Source organism: Lissotriton vulgaris, chromosome 10 (genome assembly GCF_964263255.1).
Source record: "Lissotriton vulgaris chromosome 10, aLisVul1.2, whole genome shotgun sequence".
NCBI classification, from domain to species: Eukaryota; Metazoa; Chordata; class Amphibia; order Caudata; family Salamandridae; genus Lissotriton; species Lissotriton vulgaris.
The window spans coordinates 736,897,585-736,922,677 of NC_141698.1; the positions used below are offsets into that span (position 1 = coordinate 736,897,585).

Below are 25,093 nucleotides of genomic sequence, written 5' to 3' on the forward strand. Positions count from 1 at the left end.
GACAGAATTTTCTCTGCCTTAACTCGTGTAAAACAGAGATCCTTATGTTTGGCAGTCCCGCCACTGGTCTACCGGATAGTGGCCCAAAGAACTATCATCCTCTCATTCCAACACCCTCTGCATCATTTTTGCCTGTCAACTTATTTCAATACAAATATCGAGAAATTGTCCTCTTGCTTTTCATTTATGCGCATCATCAAAAAGATTATTCCAACCAATTGTGCCTAAATATATTACGAAAGCTGTAATTCATGAATTTATATTATCCAGGCTTGACTACTGCAATTCTCTTTATGAAGGCCTACACGTGATGGCGAAACTCCAACTAACACAAGATGTGGCTGCTATCTTCATTCATATTTTAAACATGGTCACCCTGCATTGCCTCTCAATACAAAAATACTGATAGTTTAATGCTCTGTGACTATGTTACAAAGCAATGTATGCTTCCTCGCCTTTACATCTGAGCTCAAAGTTCAGTAGGGAGAAACTTGTTAGGACTCTTCGTTCCAGTTCTGCCTTCCCACTGAAATGTTCCCAGGTTTAGATGACTTTGTCCCAGCTGTAGCTCTTTTCCTTCATGTTAACTGTCTCTGCTAATGATTGAAACACACTCCTACTCCTGTTCCATCGTTGCTCTACCAACTTTATTATTAAGGAAACTGTTAAAACACAAATATTAACTTCCTAATTAGAGCTCCTCCTCACTTCATCCCAATCAGTGCTAGTACACCTTTTTCCTGGCTACTTGTTCTTTTTACAAATGCCTCAATCAATTAATCAAACCTATCCTCAGAAACATTTTATTTTTTAAAAAAAGAAATTGATGGTAACTTATGAGGAATGGACTTCAAAGTAAATGACAAAATTTGCATTGTAAAGTCCAAGGGCCTGAGTTAGAATTTGCTGGTAGTGCAAAATTCTGCAATTACTGGGTAAAGAGCTGAAGTTACAGTTGAATCTACTCGCTTACATTCCTCCACTGTTCCGAACTTTGATCCTGCTTCTGTTTGTAACATTTCTGAGCTATCTTTTAAAGACTCAAAACTCAGACGAGCAGATTTTACATATATGCCCACAGCAAGTTCTTAGTGGCCATATGCAACTGAAGCAGGTGCCTATTTATAGTTTCCTGTAAATATTCACTACACAGACAAAGTGGTCATTACAGATACACAGTCTCTCGCTCCAAATGATCCCCTAGAACAGATAAGCACCCTCATGATTTAACATGTGCAAATGCGAGCACAAAGCAAGGAGCAGTACTTGCTCTACAGTGAATACATCTAGTCTATTTCATTTTAAAAATGCATGCATCTTGCACTGGTTAACCTGTTCTTACTGGTAGTTGGCTGTAAACTGTCTCAGCTTCACTCATCGTCTCCAGAATCGTATCCCCAACCTCATTGTCATACCCTCCCACATTCCAGCTTCTATTTCCTTTTAATTCTCATCCTCCTTAGACCTCAGGATTTAGGTGCCTGCCCGTGGTTCTAAGGACTCACCTTTGTGGGATGGGTAACCTCTCGGCTCCCTGACCCTCTGGTGTTTTGTCCTCTTACAGGCCTTCTGACAGGCAAGCTATTGTTACAAACACCATGAAATTAGATCCTTTGTGGTTGCTCACAGGCACTTCAGAGACCCTTAATAACCCTGTCTAGGATCAGGCCCTGGTGAAAAACCTCCCACCTGCTCTTTAGATTTCTTCTAATTCTTTGCAGCCTGCTTTCAAGATAGTTGCAAAACAATATTGTCAAGACATGTTGTTTAAGATACTTTTTTCATACTCCTTGGTGCCATTGGATGGTCAAATGTATTTATTACAAGCTGTTCTACTGGAGAACTACAACTACCCTAAATATTGTCGAAAACTCCAAGATGCATTATTCAATTATTTAGCCCTTCACTCCTTTGAAACATACTAATTTGTATAATGTCTATTTGCTCTAGGGGAGGAACTGTTACATCAGAGGAAAAAGACAAAGATGAAAATCCATTGCTCTATCTTTCTTCATCTATGATCAAAGTCTACAGCTTTGGCCAGCTATCCCGCCTGCTTCAGCTTGCCAAGGACAAGCAATTGAAGGAAACTCAAGCTTGTCTTGAAGGTGGGTTTATTTTTCCGTCAGAGGGTTAATATAGAAAAGAATTTTTTTTATACATCACAGATTTCACAGTTAAACAAACAGAAACACTTTTTTAAGTTAGTCTCATTGTTGTTTGTATTATTAGAGCTTCCTGGTAAATGGTGTTATTGTTACATAACATTGATTACAAGGATTGCTATCATTGTATTGACTATGAAGGCTGTTGTCTTGAATGATTGCCCTCTGAGGAAGGACATCAGTTGGGCAATTTTAAACATTTGCTTTGTCTCACTACCCTACTCCATCTTCCTCAAACCAATGAATGTTTTCTTTTGCACCATTAAAACCCAAATCCCATTGTTATTCATTTGTACAAAGCAGAGCTTGTTACTTATTCCTTTCAATTTTCTCTTCATAACCATGCAGTCTCTTGTTACTTGCCCAGAATCATTGGGTCCCAGCCCCCATTACATTGAAGGCCGCTGCCATTACACAAGTCTTGAAACCTGTGTGTTAAGGTAACTAACCTGCGGTATTTGTGGCCTAGTCTTCATATCTGCAGCCTCCAGCATTGGTCAGGTGAGTGATGATTGGCCTTCTGAGTGTTGGATCTAAGGGCCAGATGCATCAAAGGGTTTTGCCCATTCTGTGTCTATGGGAAAATGTGTTGATGCATATGGCCCTAAGAGCTGTCCATCTAGATCTTAAATCATTCTTCCCTCTGTTCAGGGTGAGTGCTTTTCTTGTTTATGTGGCTAATGCAACCACAATATATTTTCTGAGCAAGGAGATGGAACACACTCAAGACCATTATCCCTGAATACCTGAACCATTTGGAAATGGCTATGGTGTATGGTGTATACGGAATAACTATAATACCTATAATCATACTAGATGACAAGAGGAGGTGGTTCTTCCATATCTTTTATATGTCGTAAGGTCTGGACTTTTTATTTTTACATCTATAAAGTTACACCTTGCAGCGATTAGTGCATATAGTAAATGTCCTTCACAAACCTCTTTTTTTCAGTACCAATGGTGCAGCATTGACTAAAGGGTATCAAAAAGCTTTTTTCTCCTTTTTGGATCCCTTCTATGCCATGAGAATTAAATATTGTCCTTTCAAAGTTGATGTGTTCGCCTTTTGAACCTATACACAAGGTGATTCAGCAACACTTGTAAGGGAAGACCGCATTCCCAGTCGCTATTAGGCCCGTGGACAGTCAGGGAAATCCAGACCCTGTGTTCACAAGCATTATACAAGTTTTCATAGAGACAGATATGATAATGAAAACCTGCTCTACCTTTCTTCCAAAGGTGATGTCTGATTTTCTTGTGAATCAAATCATTTGAATGCCATCCTTCTTCACAAAGCCTTCCAATCCAGTTTAATGGACTTTTTACTCAGAAGATGTCAAAAGTGTTCGGATATTCTTTTTAGACAAAATAAAAGATTTCAGACAATCTGATCATCTATGGCTCAGTGAAGTCTGGTCTTTCGACATCCAAGCAAGTCATTTCTAAATGGATAATTTCTTGCATTAAATTTTGTTACCAGTTCGGAACTAAGAGTCCATCTGCTAAGCAAAAGGCACATTTAACTAGGAGAAAGACAGGTACAATGGTTCTGTTAAGGAATGCACCCTTTTCAGAGATTAGAAAATCTGCTATGAGGAGTTCCAAAAATACCTTTACCAGACAATATAGTTTGGATTCAGATTTATTAGTGTATACCCAAGTGAGCCAAGCTTCTTTAACAAATTCTTTTGGGTGATATTGAAAGCTGTTTGTTTTTTCTTCTGGTCAATGGAAACTTTTGGAATGGGCTTGCTATTCTATTTAATACTTATGACTGTTGATGAGCATTCCCTCATGGAGAAGGAAACATTTCTTATTAGTAATCCTAGTTCTACTCTAGTGGAATTCTCTTCAAATCCATTAACAACCCCGGCCTCCTGACAAGATGTTAAAACACAGATTTTCTTCACCCAGGATCATACTATCTCTGTGGAAATGAACTGGCCTAATTGTCACCTCCGGGCATTGATGGGGCTTGATGGGACACTGGAGGGAAGGGTTAGGCTCCTAAAGAAACAATGCTAGGTTTCTGCTTTGCTTGTACAGCCTACCTGCTAGCATTGCCCTGCATTCCCTTTATTTTTCCGTTTTCAAAATAGGGTTGTGAGTGATATTTCTAGTCACTTTAGGTGTAGTAACTATTATCTTATATTTGGAGCTATCCCATATACCTTTTGCTGCACAGTTAATGAGGTTTTATGCTTCTCCACTATTAGATCTTTCATAGGCTCACATGCTTGAATCATCCCCATTGTCGTAGTGGAATACCCACGGTATCCTTATAAAAGCAGTAGATCGTACTACCTTAGGCTAAAATGAAATGAACAATCACTGCAATAGCCTATCCATTTTCTTTTGTAAAACAGAATCAAACTTAACTAGCAGCCAATCAGGAGACGCGCCCTCTAGAACAACCCCAAGAGAGTCTAGGTTCCTCAGATTTTCTACTGCACTTTGTGTGAACAGGGGTCTCCCTGAATCTCTGCTCATTTTCTTCTTCAATTTTCCAGATTTCTTCTGTATCTACTGTATTTACCCTCAACATAAGGTAAAAGACTGCAAGATTTGTAGGACTTTTTCAACCAAAACCCTTAAGGACGGAGAGGGTAGGTTGTTGATTTGGCTTCAGAGACTGAAAAGTAAATCTGATGTTGTCTCCGAGGATGACGAGAGCTCGCCTCACAAGCTTCTCAGGAAACATCTAAAAGGAAAGAAAGATCTCATGAATCTCTTGAAGTTTCCAAGAAAAAGGCTTCTAAAAAGTCTCACCAGGAAGAAATAGGCACCTCACAAAAAGGAAAGCATTCATTTCTAAATGAGGAGAAAAGCCATCTCCATAACCATGAAAAACTATTTTTAGAACCATCCATGAAGATTACAGTATCTAGGAAGCTTATATCGTTGACAGCATTATCTACTGGCCCCCCGTTGACATAAAAATCACCATTTGAACACATTTCACCTACCTCGTCATTGAAGATCTCGTCGTCGAAAACTACAGAAGCAGCAAGGAGTGGAACAAACGCTCTGTATCATGCACTCGCCTCCACAAATAGTCGCGGAAAATAGTGATGTGGAGGAATCGATACTGCACACTTTACCGTTGGTAAAACTCAAATTGATTCCTACTAATTGGTACACAGTCCCTTCATATTTGTTTGCTTTAATTGCTCTAGTCACATTTCACCTCCAAATCCAACTCAACAAATATGTTTTTAAATAACATAAAAATTCATCAAACACAAAAAGGGGATTTAAACCATTTCCATTTATATAAACATCAAGAAACAAACAATTCTATACAAATAACTTCTCAATCCTTCCTACCCATTCTTTGAAATGAAAGGTTGCTACATAATTTTAAGCAATCCCAAATGTGGTAGTCCAATACACACACAAGTGGAATGGTCAACCCTCGCAATCAGTTCAAGTTATGTGTATCCACTTACTTTATTGATGCTATTATTCTGCCGGACTCCTCTATTCTGTGTGATCAATGCGTTTCGGCCCTTTCAGTAGGGCCTCATCAGGACATGGTTACAGGGAAAACACCTACAAAATAACAGTATTATCAAAACACAATACATAGCTGTTCCCTATAACTCTAAAGAATAATGTGCCTAATGAGTAAGAAACTCCCAAATGCAAAAAAATCCACAACATGACTAAAACAGAGTGCCATAGATCCAGTGATTCAGGCTAATGTTACCAACACCACTCTGATCAGATTTCTAAAGAAAGTGCACAAAAAAAGAGTTTGTCCACACCAGTTTTAAAGTTAGAGTGCACACAAGAAGAAGACTATTAAAACAATTGTGCCTATGCACACATGGAGTCAACTTAGGTCATGCAGCACAGGCCAAAAAAGGAAACCAGATTCAATCATCTGTACTAATAGCACTTCCAAGTTGTCACCACTGAAGATCTGTGTAAAAGGAAACAACTTACAAACGCTTCCACACACTCGGGCATTAAACCGCAGTGGCATGCAGCGCGGGCACCAATAAATACCTGTAAAAAGGAACACATTCGCTGCATCTCCACCCTTTCTCTACATTGAACGGAACTTGAAAAAAATGCTCCCCTGTTATGGACGGCAAAGTCTATGGGGCTTGCTGAAATAAAGAATCAAAGAAGGGGTTAGATGTGTTTTTATGTTGTTATTTAAAAACTTATTTTTTTTGTTGGATTTGGAAGTGATATGTGACTAGAGCAATTAATGCAAACAAATATGAGGGGTCTGTGTACCTATGAGTAGGAATCAATTTAAAGTTGTTCCATGTGTATTGCCCAGATGTGGGAGGAGGATTAGGGCAAAACCCATGGTTGTGTAAATTTTCCACAAATAGTCGCAACCCCCGATTATTGTGATGAATGTATTCTGGCATTGCCAAAAAAGAAAACCACTGCTTTTTGGCGTGGCATCTCCTTGATCACGGATAGGAAAGACATGTTACAGTCACATCTTTAAACAAAACATGAAAGCAAATGACTACATAGAAAACAGACTATTCCTACTGAGGGAATGATAAAACTAGTGAGTGTTTTGACCATCTTGGAATGTACTCAAAAAGCATTGCTATAAATACAAATCGTCCCACATTGCCATATTTTATCATATTACTTAACATAACAAATTTACAATTACAAATATAGTTGCATTTATCAATATTAAAATGAATCTGTGACTGTTAGACCTGTCTGGCCTTTTATGTAGCCCCTCCTAATAATTATTTATTTTGTCCCCTTTTTGCCCCTCATACCCTTTTTATCTTTTTGTGTCCACTAGATTTTTATGGTGTTGTCCTGGGGGATAGATGCTCTTTTGCCCTCATAGTCTTTTACCTCAGGCCCAGGTGCCTTTTCTGACTGGAATTCACCCAGATCTACAAAATGGTGGTCCCCAACTGCCATAACTGTCACCCCTGAGATCTGACCCATAGGATAAAATAGGAGCATTCCAGAACCTTCTGGTCCCTTCTGGACCTTTAAGGGTCAGCCTATATAAGGCGGAATGCTGGGCAGCCATTTTAGAAGGGTGCCAAGTAGTGGGCATCTGTGAGGAGCTGTCTGGAGCACCGACTGCAGTGAATAGGGAAGGAAGATCTTGTCAGGGTTGATGGTCCACTTAGGTCTACTGCTCGTACTTAGAATCTGCCTCCCTTGCTGCTGATCTGGCCCAGCTGAGAGAAACTTCCTTGTGGCAGATTGCATGGTTACAAGCCAAGTGAGAACTGGAATGTTGGGAGCGTCAAAGGAGCCCTGCCTGGCTGGACGTCAGGAGAAGGAGTGAGGTGTCACCCTCTACTGTTCCCCACCACGTCTGGTTTGTGAGGGAGATCGGAGCAAAATAACTCTTCGCCTCACTTACCCGCGTTTCCGGGTTCTGTTGAGACCGGTGGGTTATTCCGACGTTGTGCCGGTGAGCAGTTGGTTCTGGTGGCCTAGTTCCTCGAGAGGACTCGAGCCAAGGAGATTTGGCCGGTTGCTGAGGTGTTCGGAGAGGTGAGCACCGCCGAGGGAAGTGTTCCTCCGGCCGCGCATGACAGGAAGCGAGTGAGGCCTCCTTTCGGAAGAGGGCGGCGTCGCGCTACAGTGTCCTGGCTGCCGCGCACACTCCGTGAGGCGGGGGCCGGGGAGAAGTGTCTCCTTGACGGCGCAGCACCGGACGGAAGCAGAGGCTCGGCTACCTTCAGCGGGAGTCACCCCAGGATTGAGGACCGCCGATCGTCACAAAGGATTACCCTCCCTTACAGCTGAGCTCACCGGGACACCAGCGGAGGGGAGGGCTCATCGCTCCAGGAGCTGGACAACGGTCTGTACCTGCCACCGGGGGGGGAAGTCTGTGGTAATACCGAGGACACCCGGCAGCCAAGAGAGGTCAAGGATAGTTGCCACACACACCACAAGTAAGCCGGGGGAGTGGGGCCCGGGAGGGACGCCACTGCAGCGAGGTGGTTGTTGAGATCGCTGAGCAACCCAGGTGAAGAGTAAAGGACTACCAGGGGTTTGTGGAAAAACCGAGACACTCCTTCTTAGAGGCAGGAGTCTGGCCCAGATTAAGTCGGTCCTGGGAAGTTCAAATCGGAAGCCAGGGAACCGCGTGCTATTAGAACAGGGTCAGAGTCCTGTTTGAGACTAACCATCCTTTGATTCCTTTAGCAGCCCTGGAACCCACTCTGACAGAAAACCTGCCTGAACCCCACCTGTCAAGGAGGGCGTGTGCATGTAAACTGTAAAGTTGAGCCCAATTCCTAACTGGGTTTTTATCATTAGGAGGAGGTTGAAGAATTTTGTAGAAAACTACAGGGTGTCATTCCTAAAACGTTAGCACTGAGTGAGATTGCTAGGAACCGTGTTAAAGAGTGGGAACGGATCATCCATTACAATGCCAATGCTTTACTGTGGGAACTGTGTATATTGATTTCTTTTAATCACTTCTCTTTTCTATTGACTGTGTAGCATTGTTAGAAAATTGGTGGGTGGAGGAGTGTTGAATTTGATGGAACTGACAAGACAAGCATAATATGAATTTGTAAAGTGTTATTTAATATTCAAAGTGAAAAGGAGTTTAAGGAGAAATGCTGGTGTAAAAGAAATATAGTGAAACAAATCTATTTTTATAAAACAATCCATATTTTTCCAAAATATTGGTGTAGTGTCATTTTTAGCGTGGAAGTGCATTAATTTACTGCTGGGTGGTGTGCAACCTTTACACATGTGCTTCTAGTGACTGACTGTCTTACCCTAGGCCAGGCTACCCTATGTGACTTGGCAGAGTTAGGTCCAACATATTGATGTCTAGCGGTGGGATCGGAACTGTGGTTGCGACTACTCTGCAGTAACTAAGTGTAATCCACTGACTTACACCTGGAGTTTTCTCCTGGCGGACTTCCTAATTTTTACTTTTGCTTTTTCAAAATTCATTCCTGGTGGTGGGGTGGAGGTAGCTTCAGATTGCCCCTTGTAACTCTATTCTTTTTGTGTGCTTGTCCCTAAATTGCCTTTAGCAAAATGGAATTTACATTGGAAGAACTGGACACTTATTCTGTGGCCTAGCTTAAGGACTTTTGTCAACAAATGGAAGTGTTCTTTAAGTGTGGTGCCAAGAAGGGGGAACTCCAGACCAGTTTGAGGGCTTGGGTGGAAGCACATAGAGAAGGGAAGGTGGAGGATGAGGGGACAGACCGGGACACGGTCATAGAGGTAGAGGGATAGTTCCATCCTGAGGTGGGAAACCTACTCCCAGGACCAATGACCTACTCTAGGAGGGGCAGTAGTGTCTCCGGAGGAAGGTTGACCGAAGCGGAACTCACAGACCGGAGGGAAAAAAGGCAACTGAAGTGGGAGTTAGCCAGGTTAGAACAGGAGAGGGAAGAGCGGAGGATGGCTCATGAATTTAAACTAAAAGAGCTAGAACTCCAGGCCCTGCAACTAGGACCCTCTCCTACTCCAAATGGTGGCAGCGAAACCAAAGAACCAACCAGGGAGTCCAGACCCTACCTGCCTAAAGACATAGTTGCCAGCTATAGTCAGGGGGACGATATAGCCAAATGGCTGGCTGCCTATGAGGTCTCCTTAAGGGCCTATGGGATCCAGGAGAAACACTGGGGGGGGTGGGTTGTACAAATATATGCCTCCTACTGGTCGGGACACCTTGTTAGCCTTAGAACCGGAGGAGCAGACCAACTACCCCACCATGAAGTTAGCATTGATCAGAAAGTTTGGGCTAACCCCGGAAAAGTATCGCCAAAAGTTCAGGGGGAGCCACAAGTTAAGGACCCAGAACTGGGTGGATTTCCAGTACTATGTGAGGAAGGCATTGGAGGGCAGGGTACAGGGCAGTGAGGTGAAGGACTATGAGGGGTTGTATGACCTTTTTCTTGAAGAGCATCTACTCGAGAAATGTTTTCCCGAGCTGCGCCAACACCTGGTGGACAGCAAGCTGACCAACCCCCGGAAGCTTGCAGAGGAGGTGGACATCTGGGCAAGTACCCGTGTGTCCTCAAAGTGGACTGGAGGGGATTCCCAAAGGGCCGGACAGGGCGCCCCTCAGAAGAAGGAGGGGGGAGATAAAAAGCGGGAGTTCTCCAAAGGTCCCCAAAACAGTTTCCAGGGAACGGGAACAGGTTTCACCCCTAAGGCTAACCCGCCCAGAAACCCTCATCCTGGCCAGAGCCAGCAGCCAAGGGTTGTCCACTGCTTCGAGTGTGGTGGTGTGGGACATTATAAAGGAGATGTCAAATGCCCAAAGAGACCACCCCCTCCCACCGGAGGAAAAGCCCCGGGAGTAACTAGTGTAGTGCTCGGGGAGGAGTTGCCCTTAGATAAGGGGGGTGAGTGGGCGGGTGTCACCTTAGTGTCCCTGGGAGAATGGGAAATGGTTCCTAAGATCCAGGTGCCCCCAAATACTACCAAGTATGGGCAATGGATCACCATCAATGGCCAGAGAGGGGAGGCTACAGGAGCCAGTATGACTATGGTGAGAAGTCAACTGCTGTCTCCAGAGCTGGTGGTTCCCAATGTACTCCACCCCGCCGCGATGGCTGACGGCAGAATGGGCCACTACCCTGTGGCCGAGGTTCCCTTTGAGTGGGAAGGGGTTGCAGGTTCACTTCGAGTTGCCGTAAGCCCTGCCGTGCCAGTTGATTGTCTGCTGGGGAATGACATGGAGCACAATGCTTGGAGAGAGGTGGAATACCGGACGCATTCAGAGATGCTGGGTACACCTGACTGGGCCTGTGTAAGCACAAGGTCTGCGACTCCCCGGAGAAGGAGTTCGCTTGGGTTGGAGCCTGGAACAATGGCCCAACCCGCTGCCAAAAAGGGACAGACTCGAAGACAGGAGAAGCCTGCTTCGGCTTCCACACCCCATGTGACAGATCGGCCATCGGCGGTGGTGGACTAGTAGTCTGTGGAGGGGGAAGTAGTCTCTCTGGAGGACCTACCCATCCCTGCTGAGTGGCATGTGGAGGCAGGGCCTACCAGGGAAGAGTTCTGTAGGGTTCAGAAGGAGTGCCCTACCCTTGAGGGACTGAGGCGACAGGCCGAAGTCCAGGCAGCAGGGAACGTTGCGGGACACTACCACATTTACTGGGAGGACGGACTCCTCTACAGTGAACCCAAGGTACCCTTACCTGGTTCATCAAGGTCCTTGGTAGTCCCGCAACGGTACTGAGCCTTTCTTCTGGAATTGGCTCATGAAATACCCTTGGCAGGACACTTAGGTCAGGACAAGACCTTTGCTCGGCTTGTCCCCCACTTTTACTGGCCTCAGATGAAAGTGGCGTCTGACACCTACTGTCAGACATGTGTATCCTGCCAATCTAGTGGGAAAACAGGGGTGAAGCTGAAAGCTCCCCTGGAACCACTTCCTGTCGTTAGCACCCCCTTTGAAAGGGTGGGCATCGACATTGTGGGGCCATTGGATCCACCAACAACAGCTGGCCACAGGTTTATCCTGGTTCTGGTGGATCATGCCACACGGTAGCCAGAGGCAATTCCTCTGAGGACTGTCACTGCACCTGTGGTGGCTAGGGCCCAGATGGGGATCTTTACCCGAGTGGGTTTCCCCAAAGAAGTTGTGTTCGACAGGGGGACCAACTTTCTGTCATCATACATGCGGGCAATGTGGAAGGAGTGTGGAGTGACCTACCGGTTCACCACTCCTTATCACCCACACTCACATGGACTGGTAGAAAGGTTCAACAAGACCTTGAAGGGCATGATCAGAAGTCTGCCTGAAAGCCTGCGGAGGAAGTGGGACGTCCTCCTACCCTGTTTGCTATTTTCCTACAGGGAAGTGCCACAGAAGGGAGTGGGCTTCAGCCCCTTTGAGCTTCTGTATGGGTACCCTGTACGCGGTGCTCTCAGCCTGGTGAAGGATGGATGGGAAAAGTCTCCCAAGAAGCCTCCCCAGGATGTGGTGAGCTATATGCTGGCCTTTAGGAGCCTCATGGCGAAGTTGTGGAAGCAAGCTTCTGACAACTTAGAGGCCAGCCAGGCAGTAATGAAGGAGTGGTATGACCACAACGCTCACCCGGTGGAGTTGGAGCCTAGCCAGAAAGTGTGGGTGATGGAGCCTGGAGAGCTAAGTGCCCTCCAGGATCGCTGGACAGGCCCCTTTGAGGTGGTAGAAAAGAAGGGTAAGGCCACATACCTGGTAGACCTTAAGACCCCTCGACAGCCCCTATGGGTGCTACATGCTAACCGCCTCAAACCCCACCATGAGAGGCCCGAGGTCATCTTAATGATGCTGACTGATGGAGGAGAGGAAGCGGAAAGCGAACCTCTCCCAGGCTTGTTTTCGTCTCAGGAAAAGGATGGGTCGGTAGAGGGAGTGATTCTCTCCCCATCCCTGACTCCTGAACAGCGTGAGGACTGCCACCAGATACTGGAGCAGTACTCTACGTTGTTCTCCCTTGTCCCGGGAAGGACTCACCTGTGTACCCATGATGTGGACACAGGGGACAGCCCACCAGTGAAGTCAAAGACCTACCGGCTGTCCGGCAAGGTGAAGGCTAGCATTCATTGGTGAGGTTACCAAGATGCTATAGCTAGGAGTTATAGAACCTTCCAGTAGCCCCTGGTCCAGTCCGGTGGTTCTAGTGCCAAAAGCAGCTCCACCAGGCACCACTCCAGAACTGAGGTTCTGTGTGGATTACCGGGGACTGAACCCAGTTACCAAAACTGATGCTCATCCGATCCCTAGGGTGGATGAATTAATCGACCGGCTGGGAGCTGCCCAATACTTGAGTACCTTTGACCTCACTTCAGGGTACTGGCAGATCTCCCTGACAGGAGCAAAGGAAAGGTCAGCCTTCTCCACGCCTGAGGGACACTTCCAATTCTGTGTGATGCCCTTTGGGCTCAAGAATGCCCCTGCCACTTTTCAGCGGCTGGTGAATCAGGTCCTCTCAGGAATGGAGGGTTTCTCCGCTGCTTACCTGGATGACATTGCTGTCTTCAGCAGCAGTTGGGAGGACCGTTTGCAACATTTGCAAGCAGTTCTCCAGGCCCTGAAACAAGCTGGCTTGACAATCAAGGCCAGCAAATGTCAGATTGGGCAGGGGTCGGTTGTGTACCTAGGCCACTTGGTGGGTAGGGGAACAGTGCAGCCCCTCCAGGCAAAGATTCAGGCAATCATGGCCTGGGAACCCCCCAAGACCCAGACTGAGGTCCAAGCTTTCCTGGGCCTCACAGGTTACTACTGTCGCTTTGTGAAGTGGTATGGCACTATTGTAGCGCCCCTCACAGAGCTTACCTCAAGGAAACAACCTCGACGGGTAGTTTGAATAGAGGCTTGTCAGCAAGCCTTTGAAAAATTGAAGCAGGCAATGTGTGCAGCACCGGTCCTAAGGGCCCCAGACTTCTCCAAGGAGTTCATTGTCCAGACAGATGCATCAGAACATGGCATTGGGGCAGTGTTATCGCAACTCAATGAAGAGGGTCTGGATCAGCCTGTAGTTTTCCTATCCAGGAGACTGCTTCCCCGGGAACAGAAGTGGAGTGCAATTGAGAGGAAGGTTTTTGCGGTGGTGTGGGCTCTGAAGAAGTTGCGGCCATACCTGTTTGGCTCGCACTTCCTGGTTCAGACTGACCACCGACCCCTTCTTTGGCTGATGCAGATGAAGGGGGAAAATCCCAAGTTGTTGAGATGGTCCATCTCCCTACAGGGAATGGACTTTCGGGTTGAACATCGGCCTGGAGTGGACCACGCCAATGCAGACGGTCTCTCTAGGTATTTCCGCCTTAGTGATGAGGACTCCCAAGGGGTTGGGTAGCTCTCCCCACTTTCAGCTGGGGGGGACGCGTGTTAGACCTGTCTGGCCTTTTGTGTAGCCCCTCCTAATAATTATTTATTTTGTCCCCTTTTTGCCCCTCATACCCTTTTTATCTTTTTGTGTCCACTAGATTTTTATGGTGTTGTCCTTTGGGGATAGATGCTCTTTTGCCGACATAGTCTTTTACCTCAGGCCCAGGTGCCTTTTCTGACTGGAATTCACCCAGATCTACAAAATGCTGGTCCCCAACTGCCATAACTGTCACCCCTGAGATCTGACCCATAGGATAAAATAGGAGCATTCCAGAACCTTCTGATCCCTTCTGGACATTTGAGGGTCAGCCTATATAAGGCGGAATGCTGGGCAGCCATTTTAGAAGGGTGCCAAGTAGTGGGCATCTGTGAGGAGCTGTCTGGAGCACCGACTGCAGTGAATAGGGAAGGAAGATCTTGTCAGGGTTGATGGTCCACTTAGGTCTACTGCTCGTACATAGAATCTGCCTCCCTTGCTGCTGATCTGGCCCAGCTGAGAGAAACTTCCTTGTGGCAGATTGCATGGTTACAAGCCAAGTGAGAACTGGAATGTTGGGAGCGTCAAAGGAGCCCTGCCTGGCTGGACGTCAGGAGAAGGAGTGAGGTGTCACCCTCTACTGTTCCCCACTACGTCTGGTTTGTGAGGGAGATTGGAGCAAAATAACTCTTCGCCTCACTTACCCGCGTTTCCGGGTTCTGTTGAGACCGGTGGGTTATTCCGACGTTGTGCCGGTGAGCAGTTGGTTCTGGTGGCCTAGTTCCTCGAGAGGACTCGAGCCGAGGAGATTTGGCCGGTTGCTGAGGTGTTCGGAGAGGTGAGCGCCGCCGAGGGAAGTGTTCCTCCGGCCGCGCATGACAGGAAGCGAGTGAGGCCTCCTTTCGGAAGAGGGCGGCATCGCGCTACAGTGTCCTGGCTGCCGCGCACACTCCGTGAGGCGGGGCCGGGGAGAAGTGTCTCCTTGACGGCGCAGCACCGGACGGAAGCAGAGGCTCGGCTACCTTCAGCAGGAGTCACCCCAGGATTGAGGACCGCCGATCGGCACAAAGGATTACCCTCCCTTACAGCTGCGCTCACTGGGACACCAGCGGAGGGGAGGGCTCATCGCTCCAGGAGCTGGACAACGGTCTGTACCTGCCACCGGGGGGGGAAGTCTGTGGTAATACCGAGGACACCCGGCGGCCAAGGGAGGTCATGGACAGTTGCCACACACACCACAAGTAAGCTGGGGAAGTCGGGCCCGGGAGGGACGCCACTGCAGCGAGGTGGTTGTTGAGATCGCTGAGCAACCCAGGTGAAGAGTAAAGGACTACCAGGGGTTTGTGGATAAACCGAGACACTCCTTCTTAGAGGCAGGAGTCCGGCCCAGATTAAGTCGGTCCTGGAAAGTTCAAATCGGAAGCCAGGGAACCGCGTGCTATTAGAACAGGGTCAGAGTCCTGTTTGAGACTAACCATCCTTTGATTCCTTTAGCAGCCCTGGAACCCACTCTGACAGAAAACCTGCCTGAACCCCACTTGTCAAGGAGGGCGTGTGTGTGTAAACTGTAAAGTTGAGCCCATTTCCTAACTGGGTTTTTATCATTAGGAGGAGGTTGAAGAATTTTGTAGAAAACTACAGTGTGTCCTTCCTAAAACGTTAGCACTGAGTGAGATTGCTAGGAACCGTGTTAAAGAGTGGGAACAGATCATCCATTACAATGCCAATGCTTTACTGTGAGAACTGTGTATATTGATTTCTTGTAATCACTTCTCTTTTCCACTGACTGTGTAGCATTGTTAGAAAATTGGTGGGTGGAGGAGTGTTGAATTTGATGGAACTGACAAGACAAGCACAATATGAATTTGTAAAGTGTTATTTAATATTCAAAGTGAAAAGGAGTTTAAGGAGAAATGCTGGTGTAAAAGAAATATAGTGAAACAAATCTATTTTTATAAAACAATCCATATTTTTCCAAAATATTGGTGTAGTGTCATTTTTAGCGTTGAAGTGCATTAAGTTACTGCTGGGTGGTGTGCAACCTTTACACATGTGCTTTTAGTGACTGACTGTCTTACCCTAGGCCAGGCTACCCTATGTGACTTGGCAGAGTTAGGTCCAACAGTGACCATATAGATAATATAAATAATTTGCCATAAGTACACTAGTAAATCCGAGTTTTAAAAAGTAGTATAACACATAACAGTGACATCTCACATGTAGGTACATGCATAATCAGCCAAATTGCTTCTGACACAATTGCGCCCCAGTAGGCAAGTATTTATTTGATGTAATGTACCTCATTATACAAACTAATGTAACTTACTTCAGTTAATGTGCTGTAGTACTTGTGGTCACAAGTCGACCGATTCAAATAAGAAAGCATGCATAGAAATGAAAGTGGGATACGGAGAATAGTGGAAAGTAAAAGTTAGAACAGGAGAAGGGCAAGAGAATTATGGTAGATATTCCATAGATAAATCAATTATGCCTAAGTAAGCGGCCGGAACCTAATGTAAATATGCAGTACATTACATATCCACTGAACCCTTAGGAATCCTGCCTATTTCATGTTGAATAACTAAAACTTAGACTCAACCTTTGACGTTAATAAAGGGGTCTATGTTGTTCATTATTATATAAGCTATAGCACTGAATAGTACAACATTCCTGCAAGGGGACATACGTCTCTGCCCAATGGTGGCTTCTACACTCACTATATGTACAGATCTTCACGTGTAATCTCTCAGCAGGTCCTATGTAAAGAATAGAAAAAAACAACAAAAATTACTTGTTAAAAACCTAGTTACATTTGAAAACTGCAAAATATTTCACAGATTCAAATTCATATACTACTGTGCAAATGGTATATTACATATAAAAGAAAAGAAAACATTGTGAGGCAAGATACTTAGAGGGAATGAAAGAAAGAGGAAAGGAATCAAAATGGAGTGATGGAAGGCATGGAAGGGAAACGTATTAATTACATACTCACATTAGTGAAAGAAATATATTACTGAAAGTCCAACACTACTGAAAAAAGATCTAAAGTCCCTGCTGGAAATCACTACATAACACGCACAGTTATTCCCTAAATGGCTAGACATTTCTTCATCAGAGTTCAGAGCCCGGGGTACTTTAGTGTCCAGCTCTAGTTTGTATCTTCACTCCAGTTGACTGATTTTCCGTATTTTATCACCCACCTGATGGATTTAGGGATATGATCAATAACAGAAGCGAAGAATGTTTCTATTACTCTTATGGGCCTCCTCAAAGTGTCATGCTACTGTTTGTCTTTGATTTGGATTGCCCGCATATGTTCCAAAGTATGTTTCCTAGCCGGGAATATGATACTGCCCATATAGGATTTCTAACAGGGACAGGTGAGTACATAAAAGCAAAAATCTGATAGGCATGTTATATGTTTTTCAACATTCTTGTAAGTATTTGTAACATGGGAGAAACGTTTCTTGACCTTGATACTAAATTTACATGTTATAAACAGAGTTGGTAACGGCTAACAAGAGCGCACAGCACAAAGTCAAGGTGAATGTAACAGGTTAGAATACAGTATCAAGTTGGTGCTCAGGAAGAGGTGGGAGACTGGTTACCACAGTCTCCAAGGCAGACCTAGGTCCAAACAATTATTATAGTCCTCCGAGCACTCAATGTTATCAAAAAAGAAAGTCTTTACGTAGTTTTCATTCTTTTAATGTCCATTCTCCATCCATATCAAATTCCAAGTTTCCATCAAATGATTACGTGCAGCCAACGCGCGTTTCGTCAAGTCCGTGTAGGACAGTTTGACTTCCTCAGGGCTAGCTAGTGGAAATTGTCTACCCTAGGGTCATCCAAACGAAAATATTTAGAAGAACTGGTCAATTCCTTTCTCTACAAGTTCTGGATCATGTAGTTGTGGGATAATTATATATATATTCCAACAAATATGTTCCTGTCCCAGGTTCTCACTTATAATCCAAGTCCCAACATAGTATTCCAAATAGTTCCTTATATTCCCATATCTGTATTCAATCATTTGCTATATTATATCTTCAAATATCCTCCGTATTAAGTGTAACAGCGACACGAGTCAGTGTCGTTAGTAAGTAATGTTGCTTTCCCGATCCGGCGATCGGGAAAGCAACATTACTTACTAACGACACTGACTCGTGTCGCTGTTACACTTAATACGGAGGATATTTGAAGATATAATATAGCAAATGATTGAATACAGATATGGGAATATAAGGAACTATTTGGAATACTATGTTGGGACTTGGATTATAAGTGAGAACCTGGGACAGGAACATATTTGTTGGAATATATATATAATTATCCCACAACTACATGATCCAGAACTTGTAGAGAAAGGAATTGACCAGTTCTTCTAAATATTTTCGTTTGGATGACCCTAGGGTAGACAATTTCCACTAGCTAGCCCTGAGGAAGTCAAACTGTCCTACACGGACTTGACGAAACGCGCGTTGGCTGCACGTAATCATTTGATGGAAACTTGGAATTTGATATGGATGGAGAATGGACATTAAAAGAATGAAAACTACGTAAAGACTTTCTTTTTTGATAACATTGAGTGCTCGGAGGACTATAGTAACTAAATTTACATGCTTTACATAAAGTTCAGGTAAAAGAAAACTGTATATTGACATTCGTTATTTCATTTTGACATGATCTGTCATTTGGGGAGTTCCCTTTCCTGTTAGTGCTACTCGGGCGATCCACAACTACATCCTTGAGGGTTATCACAGTTTTCAAAATGCCCCACTGTTTTTTAAGGTATTTTCTTAAATCTTTTGATCTGATATTGTAAGGGGTAATGAATCTCAGGGTGGCATTATCTTGGATGCCAGCCACACATCTGGGAGATAGGACTGCTTTCCAACTCATACTATAGTCGCATTCTTTAGTGCTTTGGTAATAACGGCCCCTTTGTAACCCCGCTATCATGAACTTACTTTCTTCCTTAAAATCAGGTTCAGAGCTACAGTTCCTACGAGCCCACAGGAACTCTCCATATGGGACACTATTTATTAGGGTTCTTAGGTGGCTACTTTCAGCATGTAACAGGGTGTTCCCTGCAGTTTTTTTGCCATACAATTTAGATAGCTGTTTGGTATTCACCACCATTATTTGTGTGTCAAGAAACTCTACCTGGGTTTTACTTATTGTACTTGTTGTCATTTAACTTGGAGACAAACCTAGTAGGCTAAACATGACTACTCCTCCAGACAATAAAAATGTCATCTATATACAGTGCCCATAAAATATTATGGGCACTGTATTCTTCTTAAGATCTGGCCTCCTTTTGCTCCCACCATTCCATCATAAGGTTGGCATAACTTGAACATTTGTCTGAAAAAGGTATCATTGAAGACAAATAATTTGTTATTAAGACAGAATCCAATCACTGTGATTAACATGTCAGTGTGGTGTAAGTAAGTAATGGTACACAACTTCAAAAATGTTTGCATGCCTGTACACCATCTGAATGTTTAATGGAGGTATACAAGCTGCACACATCCAGTGCAATCAGCAGGAAGTCTTGTTGCCATTTTATGTTCTGGAATTTGTATAAACAAGTCTTTGCTTCCCTGAATATCCGATGGAAGTGTCAGCACATATGGACACAGACAGAAATCAATATACATAGATGTGTGTTCCAATAAGGAACCTGTAGATGACACACTAGGTTTCCCTGGTGGTTTCAAGGAGTCTTTATGGAGCTTTAGTAAAAGGTACAGTTTTGCAGTTTTAGGAAACCTATTAAAAAGAAAGGCAAATGTGTTCCATTCAAGAAGTCCTTTCTTATGCCATACATTTATCATTTGCTGATACGTGGTGTTGGATTCATCAAGTAGCTCGTTGGAGACTTTTATATAATGGGCGTGAATGTCCAACTGTTTCATACCCTCTGTGAGATAATCTTGTGTATTTTGCACGATTGCATTACCTTCCTTGTCTGAGTGGTGGATGACAATGCTATGGTCTAACTGTACTGTTTTTAGAGCCAATCTTTCTTTCCTAGAAAAACTATCAACCTTCCAATTGTTTTTTTTTTTACTAAACGTTTGAAATAATTGACTACTAGTACTTTAAAAGTATCAATAGCACCACCTGGAAGAGAGGGGTTAAATGTGGATTTCGGTTTCAAATCATTTGTGCAACTGTCACTTACTTCCAAGCCTATCGTGGTAACATCAATTGGAGCCTGGTCGGTATCATACCTATTCAATTCAGTGACGGTAATCATGGTGTCAGTGTCCCCAATTGTTAGCTCATTAGATCTTGATTTGTTCAATATTTTAGGGCAGTAGTTGTCTTTAACTTTTAATTTATGCCATTAATTTAGTTTGAGTTTCCTCACAAAATGAAATGGGTCGATCCGGCTTTGGGTGTAATTAAAAGGATTGACAGGATAAAAAAATAAAACATACTGTAAAACCTTTATCCCTGTATCGTTGACAGGATGTTTACATACATTTACCACATTGTTCTTCATCATCCTTTCTTCTGTCCTCTTGTTTCCATTCCCACTGGGATATCTGTTGCTTTTGCTTCATCTGCCTCTCCTTGTTGCATTGTTGTGGATTATATTTTGTCTTTGTTTGTTCTGCCTCTTGCGCCTTGTCCTCTTTCTCAGCCCAATCTTTCTACTACATTTGTTGGTTCTTGCCTTGGTTAACAAAGCAAAATACCTCCCCAAAATTTGTTGTATATGTTGTGTCTTTATCTATTGCCATTGAAAGGAAGGGGTGGGTCCTTAGGGGACAGAGGGTAGGTAGGGCCACAATAATAATATAAAACAAGGGGATTGTACCTATGCCTCCGGGATGTATTACTAAATCACTCAGTAAGACAATAGATAAAGCTAAATGAATTAGTTTTACCAAGACAATTTATTTTGTCAGTATCTTTAGAATCAGTTTTTTAGATGATTATTTTTTAGGCAAGAGAATCAACATTATGAACTCAACCTCTAGCGACTGAATTTTCACAAAAGACTAATGTACAAATAACATACAAAAAACATTGAATTAGTCATCTATAGACCTTAACAAAAAAGGACTAATGTACATGTGACATACAAAGAACATTAAATCAACATATATCATTTCATTCCAATTATCAAAAAACAGTTATTCATGGACAGAAAGAATTTGCCAATATTAAATATGCATTCAGTTTCCACAATGTGGTGCACTATTTCTTTTTAGAACCACATGAGTCAAAGTTTAAACATTCCTTTTAAACTTGAACATTCATATTAAATGTATTAACAAGAATTTTATGCGAACTAGTGCCGTAGCCGACGCGTTTCGAGTCCTGTTAAGAAAGTCACAGGGCTCTCATCAGGGCAGCATTAAATGGATTCCACGGGGAACTGTTATCAATGAAAAAAATGAAGGATCTATGTTTAGTAAGGGTTCCTCCAAATCCATTAAAAACCAACAACACTAAGCTAAAAAAGCATCCACTGGATGCGTCGTACCTGATCGAGGGCTTGAGTGCGTCCTTTTATTAATAGTAGTGTGGCCGCCACTGTGTGTCTCACACTGCAACAGAGAAGGAATGTATTCAAATAATTGTCCTTTAAAAAGAAGATGCCCGCACGCACGCCGTGCTACAAAATAGGGAGTGAAATTACCTTAAGTGAAAGCCTCAAGGGTCGTCTCTTGTCAAGGCATTGTTTATTGTTCCAAGGTGAGCTAAAGTGTGGATAAACGCTTTTATCAGTGTCCGCCTACATGTATTTATGCAATACCTTTGCATTACTTATGAGAAAAACATGGGGGTACTCACAAGTCTTCTCTATTCAGAAGCCAAACAGTCCACCGCAGCCTTGCGTGAGGTACTGTGCTTAAAGTTGGTTTTGCAATGTAAAGTTTGCGAAATGAACCCGGGTCACAAACGTGCTGCCTGAATCAAAAGTTGCATTACATTTGAAACCTTTTTTAACGCGGCGCCTGCCGCTTTTGATATATCAAGTTTGTCATACTCACATTTTGTAATAACTCTGAAGGCTGAACAGCCCACCGCAATCGAGCGTGTGGCGTTGTGAGTAGGAATTATGTCTGTAAAGGTAAACGAACACAGAATCAGTGTTCATGCTAAATGTGGCGAAATTTAACCAAGCGCCCAAAGCAGGGCAGCGCGCTGTTCGCGGTCTTACCTTCTTTGGTTCAAAAATAATCTTTCTGTTTTCTCTCATTGAATGAGCACGAAGCAAAGTGTAGACAAACACCAAAGGTTTCAAAACACGGAGGTTTTGGTCACATAGTAGTGATCAGCCAATCAGGTGTATTCAGGGCCCGGTGAGTGCAACACAGGCCTTCTGGGGCATGTAGTCCCAAAATGTATTATGGAAAAAATATATAATGAAGAACTTTAAATGCGCTGAATGATTTTTGCAGCACATAGCGTGCGTGTAGGTCACCTGCTGTTGGGGCAGGTTGTGTGTTAAAAAAAATTTCATGAACAAAATTTTTTGCATATTCTTCCAATTGTGATGCATTTATTTATTGCCCGTATGGCGGAGCGGCTAGGGAATTAGGGTTTATTGCCCAGCACGAGAGTAGCGACTAGCTACACCCTACTCAGTTCGCTCATGCAATTTAACCCCTTATTGATGCTATCAAACTTCATTATGAGGTACGCCTCCTTGCGCAGTAAGGCGCTTTCAATATTGGGTGATTGATGCCATGGGTCAATCCATGTCAGCACCGTCCATTTAAAATCATTTGCATCATGGTTCTTTTCAATGAAATGCTCCACCATCGGGGCAGACACCACCTTTTTCTTAATCCTTGAGCGTTGCTGCGTAATTCTCACATTTACAGCTTGGCAGGTCTTGCCATTATAAACTCTGTTGCAGGGACACACCACAGCGTAGACCACATTCTTGGTCTTACATGTTGTGAACATGTCATGTTTCCATTTTATGGCATTATGATCAAACAGGTTGCCCTCGATAGTAGAAGGGCAAGACACACAATTACCACATTTGTGGTGACCACATACCGGCTTCAACTTCCACTTTGCTATTAGGTCACTTTTCGGTTTTGGGATAAAGCTATCCGCTCTGATTAATTGCTGTCCTATGCTGGTATTTTTTCGCATAGCGAAGATGGGCTTTTTTAGGGGATACTCTAGGTTTTCTAACAAGTGCCAATTTTTCAAGATGATACTTTTAAATTGATTTGTGTGGGGGCCAAACGTTGTTACGCAAACCAATTTATCGAACTCCTTCTTGTTTTTTGTTTGCAACAGACTGTCTCTAGGAGTGAATCAGGCGCGTTTCATGGAGTGTTTTAATAATTTTTTGGGGTAACCCCTCTTGGCCATTTCATTACAAAATGTTGTGGCATGAATGTCAAAGTCCTCTACTTCAGTACAGTTGCGTCTTATCCGCAATAGCTGGCCATAAGGCAGGTTTTCTTTCAAGCATTGTGGGTGTGAGCTTCTGTAGTGTAAGATCGTATTGCGATCAGTATCCTTTTTGTAGATCGTGGTTGTCAGCACTTCCGAGCAACTGCCTACAGTGACGTCAAGGAAGGTCATACTGGTTTTACTCGCTTCAAGCAAGAACTTGATGTCCCCATGCCTAGAATTCAACCACTGGTGGAACTCATCCAGTTCCGTCTGGCTCCCCTGCCACAGGAGCCAGACGTCGTCAATATACCTGAGCCACTGCTTTATTTTGGGCAAAAAAGGGTTGTTGGTATATATGAATCGTTTTTCATACTGGGCCATGTACAATACTGCCATTTCTGGCGCGTAAGGACATCCCATGCCCGTGCCCTTGACTTGGACATAGAACTCATTTTCGAATTTGAAATAATTACAACGAAGTGTAATTTCTGCCAGGGCCACAATGAACGATGTGGGGACTCTATGTGGTCTGTCGCGTTGGTCCAGATACAGTTCAAGAACCTCCAGTGCCTCGTCCTGGGGAATTTGTGTGTATAACGAAGCGACATAAAGAGTCACTATCAATTGAGTTTCGTCGCTAAATTTCTGTCCTTCTACTTTGATTATAAAATCAGTTGTATCCCTGAGGTAGGACTTTACGCTCGTCAGGAAAGGTTTTAGGAAGAAATCAATGTATTTAGAGACCGGTTTCAATGCTGAATCGCACCCCGAAACAATCGGTCTGCCTGGTGGTACTTGGCCGTTCTTGTGGATTTTGGGCAAGAAATACAACACTGGTGTTCTAGGCGATTTCTTATCAAGGTATTCAAATTCCTTTGGTCCCAAATATCCCTCATCCAATCCCTCTTTTGTTAATTTTCCAATTTTGTCTTGAATCGCATGCACAGGAGGCGGGTGGCGTAGCAGAGTTCTACGGAGTTTGTTTGCAACTCTGTGGACCTCCGCGTAGGCCTGCTACGCCCACTACGCCCGGGGTCACATGACATGGCCTTAGCTTTCTGCTTTCTCTGTGTTTCTGAGTTGTTTTCCATATTGGCAATGCCAAGTATAAAATAGTAAAAGTAAAGCTGATACGCAGGTGAACCAAGCTTCTTCGACAAATCTATTTGGGTGATACTGAAAGCTGTTTTTTTTTTTTGTGGCCCACGGAAACTATTGGAATGGGCTTGCTATTCTATTAAATGCTCATGACTATTGATAACTATTCCCTCATGGAGAAGGAAACATTTCTTATTAGTAATCCTAGTTCTACTCTAATGGAATTCTCAGCAAAGTCATTAGCAACCCCCTGCCCCCTGACAAGGTGTTAAAACGCAGATTTTCTTCACCCAGGTTGTTATTATGTGAAAATGAACTGACCTAATTGTCACCTCTGGGCATTGATGGGGCTTGATGGGACACTAGAGGGAAGGGTTAGACTCCTAAAGAAACAATGTCCAGTGTCTGCTTTGCTTGTAAAGCCTACCTGCTAGTATTGCCCTGTATACCCTTTATTTTTCCGTTTGTGAGTGATACTTCTAGTCACTTTAGGCGCAGTAAATATTTACCTATAATTGGAGATATTTTAGATACGTTTTGCTGCACAGCCAATTAAGTTTTATGCATATGCACATATATATACATTGAATCACTGTACACAAGTATAGAGCACACAGAACTAAATGCAGCACAGCATTTTTTAAATATGAG

General features: G+C 43.8%; 1 protein-coding gene across 2 annotated transcripts in view; it reads left to right on the top strand.

Annotated features, from left to right (window-relative positions):
* The window catches only part of ODAD2 (outer dynein arm docking complex subunit 2), a 1,227,385-nt gene that overhangs the window by 163,885 nt on the left and 1,038,407 nt on the right, over positions 1-25,093 (top strand). For both annotated transcript variants that reach the window (XM_086941603.1, XM_086941602.1), the window contains exon 3: positions 1,951-2,108. In XM_086941603.1, the coding sequence (XP_086797729.1) occupies positions 1,951-2,108 (158 nt within the window). The remainder of the gene's footprint in view (positions 1-1,950; positions 2,109-25,093) is intronic.